Source organism: Chaetodon trifascialis, chromosome 12 (assembly GCF_039877785.1).
Source record: "Chaetodon trifascialis isolate fChaTrf1 chromosome 12, fChaTrf1.hap1, whole genome shotgun sequence".
Classification (NCBI taxonomy): domain Eukaryota; kingdom Metazoa; phylum Chordata; class Actinopteri; order Chaetodontiformes; family Chaetodontidae; genus Chaetodon; species Chaetodon trifascialis.
The window spans coordinates 14,793,846-14,810,621 of NC_092067.1; the positions used below are offsets into that span (position 1 = coordinate 14,793,846).

Genomic DNA, 16,776 nt, shown 5'->3' on the forward strand with positions numbered 1-16,776 from the left:
ACTGCACTTAAAGAATAATACCTTCCATTACCAAAGCACTCACCAGTCAATTCCACTGTGCATTGAAGGAAAGCTGTGAGGACGGAGCTTTCAACCCCACTCGAGCCACTGCATACAAACTAAACTTGCACGCTGTGAAATCTTCATACACTCCTTGTTGCTTTATTTAATAGACTGAAGGCAAGAGCAATGTTTTTACACATCTCTCTCTGTCCTGTTTAACTAGGCTAGATCAGGTTGACTGCCTAAGGGTGTCAATGACAGTGCCCCCTCCCGAAACCCTAACAAAGTATTTTTAAACACCAAATGGCTCCTCTGAGAATACTGTATGGCTGGGAGCACTGTAATAGTAACAGGTGTAAAAGCTGTCTTTCAACACTAACAGGGAGGAAAGGTTGTTCTAGCTCATCCTGAATTGTGCCGCCAGTAGCTTCTTGACAATCAAACACATTCATGCATAAAACAGCATGCTCTGATGTACAGTAGTGATTCAAGACAGATAACCACAATGCGTGTGATAGTCACTATGTCTTTTGTGTTTTATTAAATACCAGTTTCTGTTGAAGCTAACAGAGACAGCTGGGAGCGGAGATGCAGTGCTAGTATGGTGATTGTGTGGTGCAGTTGTTCTCAGCACAGTGAATCTGACAGGGTCGTTTTGCTCTCTGTAGAGTGCCCGGTAATTTGCCAGATGCAGCAATTATCCGTATCTATGGAAACCACGCACGGTCCCTTTTTCTGTTTTTAGCTCCTCTTTGTGTGGAGGAAAAGCTGTTGGGGGGCAGGAGGAAATGGTGGTGTTTAGAGAGAGAGGACAAAGTGGCGCTTTGATTGCATGTTTAAGTGAGGGAGGAAAAGTGTGAGGGAAAGTAGAGACGGTGGGGGGGTGGGGGGGGGGGTTTATGAAGAATTTCTGAACAGATTTATAGATTTACTGTTCGCAGAGGGAAAGTCACTCACTCTGCCTGTATGCTTTGTGCAACCTGAGTCAGCTTAGTCCAGGGGTTGTAGGCTGAATCAATGCTGTACAGACGCATGTGCATGGCCAGCACATGGAACAGCTGATCTGAAAGGAGAAAAAAACAAAACACAAGAACACAATGTTGTTATGTTCCAGCGACATCTGACAGGAACAAAACCAGCAAGTGTCTGTTTATCTCAGTGGCCACTGCCACGCCCCACCAGCAAATAGCGTAGATTAAATGATGAAAGCGGCTGACTTGAACGGACTGCAGGCTAATGGTTGTGCTCAGATAAAACCAGGCCAGGCCAGATGGATACATGGCACTGCTTGATAGCCTTGAGCAACTCTTTGGTCAGGTCACACCTGTTCGTTGTGAAACTAATGGAACATGAAGAGAGACCCCCTGCGCGCACACAATCTCTTGTGTACACACTGGTTTTTAATAGCAGGACACTTCACAGCCTGGGTTGTTTTCATCTAGACCAACCCTGTTACAAGTCCCAAAAGATATGACATTACATCAAAACGCAGCAAGTCGACCCACTCATTTTAGGTGTGAGGTAATACATTACAAAGCTGAGAACTGTCCTGGATTCTCTTTTTAAGTCAAGAAATAAATGAACCCACTTTTTCTAATCATGAACTCAGTCCAAGTCCTCTTAAAAGCCAGACATTTAAGTGGCATAAGAGCAAAATGTTTAAACTGTGTTTGAAACCCCTGCCGCAAAACCAATCTGTTCCATTTAGCTTCATCTTTAGAGGAAGGCAACAGCCTTCTGTATAACAACTTAAACCGTTTTTTCTTAGTGCAACACTAATCCTATCTGATTTTGTTTAACAGTGAATTATGATGCTGTAATGCAGCAAAGTACTTCAAATAATCAGCTCTGCAATTTGACTCCTGTGAACTGTCAATACTTGGAGCAACACTGCCCTCCGCAGGCAAACAGAGACACGGCACAAAGAAAGCAAAGTGTGTCAGTCCTTTGTTGCATTCCATTTGTCTCCGCCACGGCTTGTTTCCTCTCTTTCCACACTACCACTCAGGTCTTACCAGGAATTAACCTGGACGAGGGAAGGAAAGGGAGGGAAGGAAAGTAAATGACAAGGACAAGCGAATAAAATCAGAGCTGTCGTGAAACGTATAGACGGAAAGAAAAATCTTATTAAAAGCTTCGGGTCCAACATCTGATCACGGCTGTTTGTCCTCAGGAGGAGCTTCCTAAGTGAATGCTATCATGGCATGAGAAAACATTTTCTGAAAGGTTAAAACCTGTCTGCTCTGTCAAGGTTGCTACAGATCTAACAATAAAGCCTGTTATTCTCCTTCCTGCACTACTGAGACAACTGTAAGACACTGGAGGACAAAGGAAAAGAGGAGACAGCAAAGCACAAGAGAGAGGGACCCCTCACTTTGGTATAAGATATTAATCATCTCCATTTCCTGTCACAATTCATGATAATCATGATCAGCTCTCATTTTCTTATTGTTGTGATTATAGACTGTAAAACAGTGTGCCCTTTGATATTTCTAGTTTAATTTACATACATTTTGGTACCCCTGCACTGTGTAAAGCCCATGTGTTACTAAAAACATGACAATGATGCCGCGAGCACCCTGAAACCAAAGCAGTTAAATGGAATTCAGCCATCATTCACTTTATTATCTAAGCCTGTGTTTTTCTTACTTTGACATATCACGTTTTCACTGAATATAATGCCAAAACTGCTTTTTGATGTGTGTTCACATTTGAAAGCAGATATTTGACAATGCCATGCATCCTCTCAGGGCACATGCTCATAACGCAAATACAGCTGTCGACACTCACCAAGTTCTGCAAGTCTGCACAACTGAGGTCAACACGATTTGCTTTTAAGTAGCAGCCACACAGTCCCCAAGATTAATTCAAATATTTGCAGTTAAATAAAGCAAGGACATGCTATATGGAAGCTGGACTCTGTAGAGTTGATTTTTTGCCTATTTCAAGCGAATTGAAGGCAGCTCGTCCCTGTGGTCCATGGTATTCTCATCAGCTGAACAGAAGAAGCATCTGCTGGGAAACAGGCTTATGAACCCCACGAGCTCTCACAGTTAGCACACTTCTGTCATTTCCCTTTAAATCCACTTCCCGAAGAAGAATGAACACTAATGTAGTGCAACTGAGTAAATTTGGCCGTCAGCACAGCTATACGGTTAATGTAGCTCACAAATGGCAAACCTCCAGTGTGAAATCTCTTTTCAGCCACTCAAGGATGACAGGCCATTTCACTGCAGCAGCCACAACTTTGACAGAATAATTAAACAAACAGAAAATGGGCTGTAGTCTGAGCGACAATCTTCGTTATGACACCTTCACATACACTGTCGGTTGCAATATTCCACAAACATTTGAACAATTGATTAAAACCGATGATCAGTATTCAATACAATCAATGCTGGCTCTGGTTGACGTGCAGCTTTTTCTTTGAGGTTCTACTAAAATCACAGTTTTCATTTCCCCTAGATGCTCGCCCTTGTCAGCTGTGACACAATCAACTCAAACGGCACTTGACCCATTTGTCTGCTTCATTTACTCTGACTGCTCCCAACAGCTCACCTGGGACGGCATCTATCCTTGCCTGCCATTACTAATCGACCCTTTGGTTTCTTTTTTTTTTTTTTCCTTTTAATGGTTCAGCTGTAGTATGGAAGAATGGGTCTGATCTCAAGTCAGACACTTTATTACACAGAGGCCCATGAGAAATGATGTACAGCCACTTGCAATAACACACGTCAGCATAATTGTCAACTTAAAAAGCAAAATACATGTGGCACAGCACCCTGTTAGACCACAATTTTATTCAAAAAAGCAGAAAAAACACTGCAGGCCACTGAAAAACCCACAGATGAAACATGGTTAAACGAAAAACAAGTTTAACTTTGTGTCCAAGAATTCTTCTTGAATTATCATATTGATGTAGATATATCAAGCGATAGGCATTCCCCTATAATGCTCTTAATATATTGCATATTGGTGAACTTAAAAGATTTAAAGGAGAAATTCTATTGTAAGAAACAGTAAAAAGATGAAGAGTTGTACTGTAAGAGAAAGTACTCACTGAGACATGAGCGTTTGGCAGCTGCACTGGCCCCTCCAGAACACAAGTTTCCTCCCCGGTGCACAAGTTCCAACTCCAGGTTGGTCCTGATGAGACAGTCGTGACTATTAGTAGGTAGCAGGTACACACATGACAACAGTTCAACAAGTGCATACAAAAGACACAAGATTTTAATGCAGGCAATTATATTTGTAGTCCTGCTAAACAATACCATCACTCACATTGCAGATCTCTGGCTGTACCAGCACATCATACCTGCAGATTAATGTACAGTAAATTGAATCACCAGCCAATGCCTGCTGGCCAGAGAGGGAGTTGGAAGCAGTTCAACTATATGAACCAGTGGGTCCAAGTGTGCAACAAAGTTGTGCATTAGAGGGTTGTTGGATAATGTTTTTAAGGCGATATTTCAGCCAATATAAGCAAATTTGTGTCTTGCAGTTAGAACAGATGTGAATTACAGAGCATAATTGGTTTGGTATCATCCTCATTGTACCACCATTGCTGCTTTTGTACTCCCAAGTAAAGAATTCTTTCAAACCTGCAATACACAGGATGAGTCACTGATACAAAAATGATGAATTCTGGGTGCAGTATTCCTTTAAAAACAGCCATTACAGCAGAGAGTGTGCATGTGTCAGAAAGGGGATGTGGTATTGGTATAAATGGCTGAGTATCATCATATTCAGCTTTTGGTTACGCCTGCCTCTTTAACCAGTTTGATTAGGAAGATGAAAGATGCTGCCTAGTCAAGCCATTTGCCGTTTAATGCGGCTGTTTTGCAGCAGCAATTCCGTATCAAGTAAATGACAGCTTTCCAAGACTGATTTTGCACAAGCTGGACCATTAGCATAAAAGCTGTTCCAACCACAGTTCATGCATAATCCCCAATGTGAATTTCCCATGCATATCCAAACATATTTCACTCCTGAATTTTAATTCCCCAATACCAAAACAGTGAAAAAATAAACTAAAACCTCTAACACAGTACATAGATGGTGAAAACAGATAGGTATTACTAAAATAAGACTGATCTGGGCCTGTTTTCATCTCGCCACTAGCCATTTCCTTCTATGGGCCAGGGAGGTGGGGGCAAATCCTTGGGTTTCCTGGGAGAAAAAGCAATTTCACATAGATAATGCAGCCACGGTGAAGCTCCATCTGGCTTTTGCTGATAAGAGTGCCCCTGTGACAAAGGAATTTTCCACTCCTCAGGCAATTTGCGCTGTTCATTGAACTTCAGAGAGCCAACAGGCACCCAGACACACTCAGGGGATCTTTCTGTTCAGGGTGGAGGGGTGAGGGAACCACAGCGCTGGGTGGGCAAAAGGTCTGGATGGTTATGCTCCAGGAAGGGCAGAATCTTTGGTATGGGAGTGGTGCGAGGTTAGAGACCCCAAGGTGAACTGAAAGCCAATCATTTTTCAGACCTGTGACCAGCTTGTTCAGAAGATACAAATACCTGAAAGAGACTAATTTTTGGTCAAGATTATGTTTCTGGCCTTTCTGCCAAAGGAAGAATGGAGGGTGACATGCAGTTAAGATTCTTTTCCAATATCGAAATGGGACATTGCAGTTGCATCATACGTCTCTTACAACCACTAGCTCACCCCAACATGCTCCATGATAAAGTAATGTAAAGGAACCGCGTGAAAGACCACTTAAAAGACCAGAGGTCCTATAATTCAGTCAGAGAAGGTGAAATAAACCCATACTCAGACATAATAAGTGAAGACAGAACAAGAGTCAATACCGTTTTACTGCTGCCTAAAGTGACAAAGCTGCTAATGCTGCTTTAGAGGAGCACTTTTCTTGCAACACTTCCAAGACCAATGCAGCAATATAATGACAAGTATGAAGAAAACAAATCAAGAACACCTTCACAGCTCCCTGAACAAATGTAAAAAAAAAAAAAAAAGAAAGAAAGAAAAGCAAAGCAATCCATACATTTGGTGCAAGTACTATGCAACAACTGCAGTGCTGAATTTCAGTTCCATTTCAAGGAGCCTTTCTGGAGTAAAATGCTAACAGAGTAAAACTCTGACACTGAGGGAGGACACTACTGTCCTTTTGCACAGACAATCATTATTCAAGCTGTGGAGCTGGCATTAAGAGAGCAGCAGAAGAGCAGGCAGACATTTGGTCTCAATAGTCAGTGGTGTATAAAAGTGTGCAAAACATGTGAGGCGGTACAGAAAGAGGACCTCCAGGTTGGAGGCACGCACACACACAGAGATAGCACAATGTCATTGCTCATAACTCTGACAAATAATGCACGTACACGTCCATGCAACAACTTCTGAGGTGCAATTTTGTCACAATCGTAGAAAAGGAAAGGGATAAAGCAAAGCAGATCCATCAGATCATGAAGCTACATGTATATATGTCCTTGTTTAATGCCACTTTTAAAGTGTCAGTATTCAGCTCATCTTAATTGCCTTGTTGGGTGGGCTAAAAGGACACCACATGTCTGTAGAGGGTGCTGAGCCTGATTTTGTTGCCTGCTAGCCTGGCTCCAGCATTGCCCACTCCAGGCCTGGAAAATGTCCTCCTTCTAAAGCTCCTGTGCTACTAGTGTAAACACCAAAATTCCCACAATGCTCCAAGCTTCCAGTCCATTCTGGGCAGAGTCAGCTAGCTGCATGGCTAACTGAGCTACTTAACTAACAGCAGGTGCAGTAAGCAGCTCTTGTGTAGCTGGCTGCAGTCTGGCTCAGACATCTTTCTCTTCCTATGATACAACACTGATGTTTCTGTTTCATGCAAGATTTGACTAGCTGTAGAGAAATAAGGTCCCCATCTATGTAGACAGTTAGCTAACAACCCAATTGCACATGGAGGCTGGGCAGTTTGCTGGTTGACCCTGCCAACACACACCCCTAGGGTCACATTGACACACCACCACCAGCAACATGAGGTGGTGATTCTCACTTTATCGATCACATTCACCTTTTCTATGTGCTTTTCTTTATCAGACTTAAAAAAAAAAATTATAGTGATTACATGCCCTATAATGACTTCAAAGAATAGGAAGTTGTGAACATTTAGTGTAAATACACATAGTGTAACTCTGGTCTCACCTGGCCACGGAGTACATAAAGAGGAAATCGTTGTCGGGGGAGCCGGGGTTCTTGCCGTAGTCCATGTATTTCTTCTGGGTGGTATTCTTGATGTCTTTTATAACAAGCTCCATCTCTTTACTCAAGTTGGATTCCGTCTTAAAAAACACAAATATGATTAAATCCAAACGATTTCTGGAATGGACTTTGGGAAGCAACCAAAAAGTTACATCAAAATAAACAACTGAAGACCTGCCACAAGGAGATTCATTACATAGGAGAATAAGACTGAATTAGAGATGTGTCCACAACTCCCTTGTAATGTCAAATTGAAACTCGAATAGAAAAATCTGATATCCATCAAGAGAGATCTGGGCCCAGTGACAGAACTGTGCTGTGAGCAGTTAATGATGCTTCATAGATGTCAGGTGCTTGATGAAACAGGGGCTTATCTGTGAATTCTCCAATAGTCTCTCTGAAACATAACGACACTTTTTTCCATCTGCTTCAAAGGTCAATGCTCCCTATAATTTGGAGTAAATTGATTATTTCGTTATTATAATTCCTGTTGATGTGACCACTGGCTACTAATGAGCTGACAGTGTGTTTAAAATACAGCTGTGTAAAACATAAACGATGCTTTTAGCCATAAACTCCTGGACTTATTGTAAAACTTACTGGGAAAAGGCCAAGTTTCTCCTGAAGATCTTCCACTTCCTTTACAAGCACACACGTCTTCTTGTTTGTGGGTGTGTGCCAGGCACCGGCCTCGGTGCCCCGCCCAGGGCGACAGGGAAGGACACTGTTGGCAAACTGTCGACACAGTGGGCATGTAAATTCACCCTTGTCAACAGAGAAACCCTGGAGCACCTGGTCATTCTGGTGGGGGGAACAAAAGATAAGGAAAGTTACATTTGACCATACAATCAAAACTCCAAACTTTCAAAGTAAGAAAGCCCTCACATATAGGAAGCTACAGTTGAAAATGTTTGGTATATTTGCTGCATCAAATTCAGAATAAGCATATATTTACAAAAATCAACTAAGTTGATTTAATGCTAAAACATTAAATGTACTGTCTTTGTACAGTTGAGTATATGTCAAAAGGATTAAAAAATGATCACATTCTGTTTTATGTATGTTCTACACAGCGTCCCAACTTTTTGGAATCAGGGTTGTAGATGATTACTCGTTTTAATCAAGGTCACGCTTTCTCTTACCCTCAGAGACTCCATGTATGACTTGTGGCAATCTATATGCAAAGTGTGTCCACAGGTCTGGACATAGACGCCCCCATCCCAACCTATTGACACAGACTGCAGACAAGAGCTCTGCAGAATTCACAAGAGAAAAATCACATCAATTAGAGTATGCAAATATGTCTTCTGGCATTCAGCCTCCTAAACCTTGTGTTTATTTGTGGTGCTGCTGAACCAAAAGATTTTTTTAAGCTTGAGTTAACTCACTGCAATAAACATCCTATTGATGAGGTATATTAAAGCCAGCCCCTTTAACAGACTGCATGAGTGAGCGAGATTTTTATTAGATTATATCCAATTTAACGAGCGTAATTACTTTTAGTTTGTAGTTATTTTGGAAGCTGATCAATACACAACATCGGCACGAAAAGCAAATGAAATCATTTATGTCAAAACAATCTTCCGTAAAGCTTTTTAGATTTAGTTTGAGTGATGGCTTTGGCTTTTTTCTGGACATGCTGCCCACTGCTGTATGCATTTTATTCTGCTGTTTGTAACCCGGTGTTGTGTCTGCCATTAGCTGGCCAATAATGTGGCTACCATAAGCATTTAAGAAATGTGCTCTTTAACAAGGACCATATAACATCCTACAGTCTCTCAGGGACTTCAGCAGATGCTGATGCTCACATTGTTGACAAGCATATAAACTAAATGTCAAGAAATCCAAACAGACAGGATGAAAGCCTGTCATTAGGGCTGTTTAACACACAGAATTCCACATCCCTATTAGTGCTCTTTCAGCCTTTTCTCTCTCCTCTGTAAAGCTAGCACTATTTTCAGAGACACCTACATCTTTGAAGAACCGCTGCATGAGCGTGAGCCTGACGTCATGAGCCACTCCACACGTGTCTGCAGCGTAGATGTGCTCTTCATCACTAGTCGGTAATTTCTTTGCCTCTTCGCTTTTGCAGCGGTGCCCGAGCACTGAAAGCCAACCACAGGAGTCAGTGATGAATTAGGGTGTGCTGATGTTAAGTCTGTCTTACCTTTTCAGTATGTACATTAAAAAAAAGTCAAGAATTGTGATTGTGGTCAGTGATCATATAGTATTAAGGCTACAACTACCCATTGATTACACTTATGCTTTTCACAATAATCAGACATAACCTGGCATTAACCAAAAATGAAAAACATACAGCTTCAAATGTGATTGTATGCTATTGTGGCCCCACTGGTGGTCACTGGTGGAAGGTTTTTCCAAAAGGATTTTTGACACTGGGGTCAGAGTCTTCTGACCCGTTTTACAGGGTGACTAATTACTAATCAAACTTGCCATTTATGTGGATGACAGTGAGCGATCCTCCTCTGTCCATAAGCATTGAAAAGAAATTACCACTTACAATGATAGGCTCCATGTACAAGTGAGCAGGGATCAACATGAATGATAAATGAGCCTATTAAAAAAATGGTTAACCTGCTAATTGAAAATCAGATTTCCAATTTCAAAGCTGCTATGAATAACTGTTGGTTTAAAATGCAAGAGTGCCAACAGAGAAATAGAATAGTTATGTTTACTCTCCACAACTAAGATGGTGCTTAAACAAAATGCGTCCTGTGCAGGCTATTCATTTCAGCATCTGAGAATGGAAGGGGAGGATGCTGGGACATGATGTACCTGAGGATGCTTGGAGGAGAACAACTAGGCCGGTGGGTCTGTCCTCGGTGGAAGGCCCGCTCTGGCCACAGATCACGCAGTCATAGAGAACCTCAGACTCCATCACTTCAGACGCTCCTAAGTCCATGGCTGCTTCAGTGTCAGGGGATTCTAGTGAGGAAGAAAGCACAAATTTTTATGTACGTTTTTCAAAAGCTTCATGCAAAATCTTTCAAAGGCATATCATAAACACAGAATTATAACCATGAAATACAGTGCAGCAGCTGAAGCCAATAAGTCCTTAAACCTGGAAAAGCAGTTTTTAGACAATTCTGAAATCTTATCAATGATATTCAACAGTCTGTAAGCATTACATTCGCCTCTGCGTGAATGAAAAGCATCCACCTGTGCGAGAAACAAAAACAGTTAGAGGTAATGTGGTCTGAAGGCTTTCCTGTAGGGAGATCGGAAACTGAGGTAACGATGCATGGTGAGGGGAGGTCACTGAGTGCAAGCCACACTCCTACTGAGGCGACAAATCATACGAAGCTATACAACATCACTCCTTTGTCATTTACACTGAAAATAACCAACACACTTCCAACTTTGATCTTTTGGTGTATTCAAGAAATTGCACGTGTTGTTTTCTGACTACAGTTTGGTGCATAATGGGGACAGGCTGCCAAAATGAGACTCGTGTAATAAGATACATATATTTGATAAACCTACACAAATTCACACTCTGTAAGCCCTATCTGCATGACTGGCACAGCACCAGAAATTAATTACTGATGTGAAATTAGTTTTAAATGTTACGAAGTGTGTTCAATTTGAGCAGTAAATATTGTGGGGAAATGTCAGGCTATGTTGGAATTGATTTATTGCTTTTTGGGAAAATATGTTCTCAAGAGAGGTCACTGTGTTCCTGAGGAAATGAAGGATGCATTAGATGTCAGCACCACAGTTTTAGCCTCAGGCCATCCCAGTGCATAAAGCCACCAATATGTGCGCACATAAACAAATAAAAACACACACACAAAAGGTAAGACGATAAGGACACACACACTGTTGGTGCAGTGCTGTTTTATGCTTCCCTCAGCATTAATTTGTAGATCCTCTTTTAAGAATTGTGTGCACGCAACAACTTTGTTATTCTCCACATGTAAGCCTGTGCTTACAGAACGCTGGTCAGGCTAATGATGACACTTGCTGACAGGTTTGGTGTCATTTGCTTAGGCTTTGACATGTCTGCCTCTGAGATTTCCAATATAGCACAATGCCTGGAATTTGGTGCGAGGTACATCAAGACCACCTCCTCTCAGAGGTCTCGTCCTAAGCTATATTTCTGCCATCAGCCACACACTGTCCAGGTAAGACAAAAAGTAACATAAGAACATTATCCTAAATATGATTTCTACATCTTTTAGACTCATTTGGTTTATTAGGTGACAAAAGTGGGTTTCAACGCTGACTTCATGCCCATGAAATCATCTTGAAATCCTATGTTTTGGATCACTGACACTTTACAGGCAGATGTGAGTCACTGTTATCAGAGCTCTGTGCAGGACAACAGCAGACTCCAGGAGAAGTCATGACAACTGATGTTACACTTCCTGGAGAAAATAATGCAAAATGCAAGTTTGTTGGCAAACTCAAAGATATCTACCAATTCTAATAGCATTCACTTGTTTTAAAGTCATCATCTCATTTAAATGTTACTTCAGAACAGGTGATGCAAAGCCAACAGTGAGTTTAAAGTAAAGCGACTAAAGTTAGTGCTCAGCAGGAAATGTGCAGAAAGAGGTCAGAATACAGTCTTGCCAGAAAGGTCCGTCTGATCACAGCAGCCATTATTCATTCACTAACCATGCTGTGTCAGGGTGGGCCCTGGGAGTCCAGCCCACTATTAGTGCTTTGATCCTATATGCCCTCAGCCAGCAGCCACCCACATTCCCACAGGAGCACTCTCCTCTCAATTTCTCCTAACAGGCCTGCAGAGACCACAAACTCAGACTCGGCCCACTGTCACCTTGCCCTGATGAAAAAGGCATTGCAATGATACGTTTATTTTAGCCAACAGGATTTTTCTTCAAGGGCTAGAATAGCAAGATGTCCTTCAAAAAAAAGTGTTAATATGTGTTTTGTGCTTTTCTAAAGGTCTTGTACACATATGTCAGAACAAACACTGTTTGGTAAGCACAGTCTGTCAGAGTGGCTGATGCAGTCACACGCAGTGCAGCGGTACATGCTCAGTCCTTGCTGAAGGCACAAATATCCAGAGCAGTGCTCTATGCAAATTGGCAATTTCCATTCTACATTTTTAGTCACCTCTTGATTATACAAAAGAGGAGGCCTAGAGTAAATAAAAGGCTGCCCTGAGAAATGTGCTTCCATCCATCCATTATCTATACCGCCTATCCCTTTCGGGGTTGCGGGGGGCTGGAGCCTATCCCAGCTACAATGGGCGGGAGGCGGGGTGCACCCTGAACCGGTCGCCAGCCGATTGCAGGGCCACATACAAGGACAAACAAACATTCACACTCACACTCACACCTACGGACAATTTAGAGTCATCAATTAACCTAATGAGCATGTTTTTGGTCTGTGGGAGGAAGCCGGAGAGAACCCACGCATGCACGGGAAGAACATGCAAACTTCACACAGAAAGGCCCCGTCTGACCCGGGGATCGAACCGGCAACCTTCTTGCTGTGAGGCACGCGCACTACCTGCTGCGCCACCGTGCAGCCCCGAGAAATGTGCTTATTTCTCTGAAATTAAATTGATAACAAATAGTTTTTTGGTTTTTTTTGTATAAAACTTCAGACTTGAAAAATGAGCACTCTCACAATTTGTTCCTGTCCTAAAAAAATGCATGTGTTCAAAGTCACTGGATTATAACAAATGAGAAGTTTACACACATCTCACCTTGTGCATTTTATTCCAGACTCCTCTGTGTGGCTGTGCGGCATGAAGGTTACAGTACACTGAATAGTGCACTTTGTTTTACAAATACGTTACGGTATGTCAAGTAAAGACTGCGTTAGCACAACAGCCCCACTGCTGCTGGTACGACAGCAGGCAAACTCTTTGCAGGCAGCATTTGAACAGTAGCTGCTGCAAATGATGTGTTAGTACTTTAAAGTTCCAAGACCATAAAAAATAGGTAAGAACTTGTCATAAAAGGTGAGCGGGCCTTTTCTTACCAACATCCATGGCTGTTTCCATGAAACTCTTCTGCCTGGAGGCAAACTCAGCAAGCAGCTTCTGCTGTCTCTCTCTGGCCCTCTGACGTCTGGTAGAAAGAACAAGGAAAATACTCCTTGATGAAAATGCAGCACTTTGCACAACAACCCAGTTGAGTTCAAAACCAAATGAATACTAATGGTGCTTATGTAATGGTAACATAATCAACAACTAAAATAAGATTTTTTTTTTTTTTTTTTAAATCATCTTGCTTCCTCTGGTGAGATTGTGCTGAAGGAATTAAATGATTTCCATGAGCACTGCTCTTGATAAGTTCCTGGCTACCACTAGCTCCATTTAAGAACATTAACCATTGCATCTCCTCTTCACAAATGCTTTGCAGTATCCTGGAAATAAGCATGTGTGCTGTGCAGGGCTTGTCTCTCCTGGTTGCACACAGCATGTGCAGCAGACTCTTCCATGTATCAGGGGATACTGATATATACAGCAGGTGTCTAATCACAACAAGGCTGTGTGTGAAAGTTGGAAAGGTTGATTATTAAACTAATACGGTGGGTTGAGCCCCACTCTGCAGACTTGCGGGGTGAGAGCTGACTGTAAATTAAGTCCCTAATAAGAGGACATAAACAAATGCTGACAGGAGCGTCACAGCTCAACAATTTTCACTGATGGCTTCAGGGTTGCCTACAACCAGCATGAGCAATGGGCAGCGGCTTCTCACTTCTCCCCGCCACTGACCGCACTGCTGCCTGCCTGTTGCCTTGGAAACAGCACTAGTTCGTGTAAATGGGAGAGATTCTACCTTTACCTTTGTCTGTGGGGTGAAGCCAACCCCAAAAGCAGGCAATTATTAAATGTTATAGCCCATTCCATCATCATTACAGGAGAGAAATGGGAGACACGGACTAGTGGTGAATGTGTGGGGAAAAGCCAAAACTCACAGAGTTTGACTTTTTAAAACATTTTTTTAAACAGCCGACGGACCTCGTTTTCATGGAGGTGCAAAGATGTATTACAGCGTTAATGCAACACATACTGTATGACAAGTATTTTTCTTTTGAAAATAAAAAAGCTGGTAAAAAGATTTCCCATATTGTCACAAGTATGTTAAAATTCAGTAAGTTTATCTGCTGCTGCTGCTGCTGCGGCCATTAATGGTGACATACGGAACATATGGAGAGTTCAATTGCAGAAACAGTTTGATCGATATTCCCTTCATATACAAAAAGACACAAGTTGGGGAAAATAATAATAAATAAGAAACAATAATAATAAATGTAGCACAAATATGTTTCTCACCACTCGGTACTTCCCAGACAATATTATACTGAAATGTCTTAGTCAGAGACATAAGAGGAGGCTTTTAAACGAATTTAAAGAATCATCACTTCCTTTGATTTGTCCCATATTTGACTCAAACCTATTGCACTGTCCTTGCATACATGACTTAGTGCCTTTAAGCTGTTGCTGCCATTGCACTGTAATACTGTAACGAATAATTCTTATAGCGCTGTAAACAAAAGTACAGATTACATATTGTTTATAGATTATGATAATAAAAATCATGATACAACTCCCTTTTATGCAATAATGAGTATGTGTGGAGCTCTGCAAATGTAAATCCATAGTGATGAAGACGTAATTTAACAAAGACAAACGGTACACAATTATGTTACCTCTCTTCCTTATCCATGGTTTTCTTGTCAGAGGGACTGTTCTTCTTTGGTGGAACAGGAGGACACACCTTCCCACAAATGTCCTGGATGCTACGCTTGATTTGGCAGCTGCGCGTGGCCGCCTTGGTGAGGATGCGCTCAATGGCTGTAATACCATCTCCATGAGCGTGACGGCTCGTGTCCATGTCCTCCAGCCAGGACGCCGACAGAGAGTTCTGCTTGGACGACAGCTTCTGGTGGAGCTTGATGAGGAGGGACAACATGCTCTCCCGGATCTCCAGGATCTCTGTCACCAGCTGGGGGGGTGTGCCTGGTGGGACCCAGCGTGTTGAGGAGCTCTTGGGCCGGACAACCTGGGTGGCTTCAGTGTTGCTGCGGTTGATTATCTCCTGGAACTTCCTCCTGCGCTCCGCTACAAGGCTGAACACCTGAGCTTCACGTAGGTTCTAAGAAAGCACAGAATAAAAAACACATTGCTAACAATACAAAGTATGTATTTACATGAAAGCACGTCGGTATTTGGTGAATATTTTTATGTGAAACAACTCACAACATTTGTTTTGCATGGGTCTGGCAGAGTTAAAGCCATGCCCTATGATTAATGTTTGAGAGACACACTGTGAACACATGTGGTGCATAAATAAATTATGACACACACATAGAATTTTTTTCTCAGCACAAAACATTTTAATCATCAAGCCCACACCAGATCAGCAAAATGCACAAACGGATCTGTCCTTGAGCACAAACATCACCAATAGCCGGATGGACTTTGATGAATCGGCAGGGTGCTTCATTACCATAGTCAAACAGGCAAAATACACATAAAAGTCTAATTAAATCTCCATTATAAAATTTCAGTTGACGTTTCATGAATACCTTTGCCAATAGCACTCAGAACAACCATGTTCCTGGGAAAATTCAAATCACCCTGATGTTAAAGCACACAAGCCATCTGAAGGATTGCCATGACCTGACCTGAGAAAAAGGACCTGAGCTGCACTGTTAAATAAACATACATCATATAGCCCAGTCAAGGCAACATCAATCATACTGACATGCGGTTAAAAAGCATTTACCCAAACCTGCATTACACATGTAATTAGTTTCCGCAGTCAGGAGGGAGGGAAGCTGCTGAAGCACAACATTATACACACACCTTAACACACAAAGGCGGACGTCCTTTGAAAAGCACAAAACAAACATGTGCAAAGAAATTCTGTCATAATGAAGATAAAGAAGTAGACAAATGCAGCTGCTAGTGGCATCAAAGCCGTCAGCCCTTTTATAGAAATGGATGTAGATAGCTACCTCTCTCCAATTCCCTGTAACACGCCTGGAGTTCTGTGGAGCAGGTACAGCGAAATGAACAATGATAACGATGGTATGAAAGAGGAACATGAAAGTACCCCCCCAAAAAAAGAAGAAGAAAAAAAAAAAAGTAAGATGATAAAGTACCCGTGTGCATGTAAGGTAGGAGCTCAAAGAAGTGTGTATGTGTGTGTATTTTTAAATATTTTCCCACTATGATACGACACCAATATCACAGCCTTAAAATATGTGCAAATGTACATGGCATGATAATGGTCAAATATACCACCGTATACCATGAATAATGTAACTGCAATCCCAGTGCTGACATTATCATACTAGCTCACTATGTGTTATACTTAGCATGGAAAAGCCAAAGGGAGCACCAAAGACACCAGAATTTATCATCTGTTGACAATGAACATTCGTACCAACTGTCATGGTATTCCTTTCAGTATTTGTTGGACCAGAAATTAGTCATTAAGCAACATGACCCTAAACTTTGTCAACAACACCTGTGAAGTTTAGCGAGCCAACTGCTTGATGTGTAATCTTATGACTTCAGTATGTGTAAAGCAACAGTATTCAGTTAGTACTTGCTCAATTGAT

General features: G+C 41.9%; 1 protein-coding gene across 1 annotated transcript in view; it reads right to left on the minus strand.

Annotated features, from left to right (window-relative positions):
* Nucleotides 1-16,776, minus strand: part of ubr3 (ubiquitin protein ligase E3 component n-recognin 3) — a 41,552-nt gene that overhangs the window by 9,283 nt on the left and 15,493 nt on the right. Inside the window, exons 23-31 of the mRNA XM_070975813.1 lie at nt 14,857-15,302; nt 13,180-13,268; nt 9,997-10,146; nt 9,172-9,305; nt 8,343-8,453; nt 7,801-8,001; nt 7,144-7,280; nt 4,064-4,149; nt 961-1,066 (exon numbers count right to left, since the gene is read on the minus strand). Of these exons, the coding sequence (XP_070831914.1) occupies nt 961-1,066; nt 4,064-4,149; nt 7,144-7,280; nt 7,801-8,001; nt 8,343-8,453; nt 9,172-9,305; nt 9,997-10,146; nt 13,180-13,268; nt 14,857-15,302 (1,460 nt within the window). The remainder of the gene's footprint in view (nt 1-960; nt 1,067-4,063; nt 4,150-7,143; nt 7,281-7,800; nt 8,002-8,342; nt 8,454-9,171; nt 9,306-9,996; nt 10,147-13,179; nt 13,269-14,856; nt 15,303-16,776) is intronic.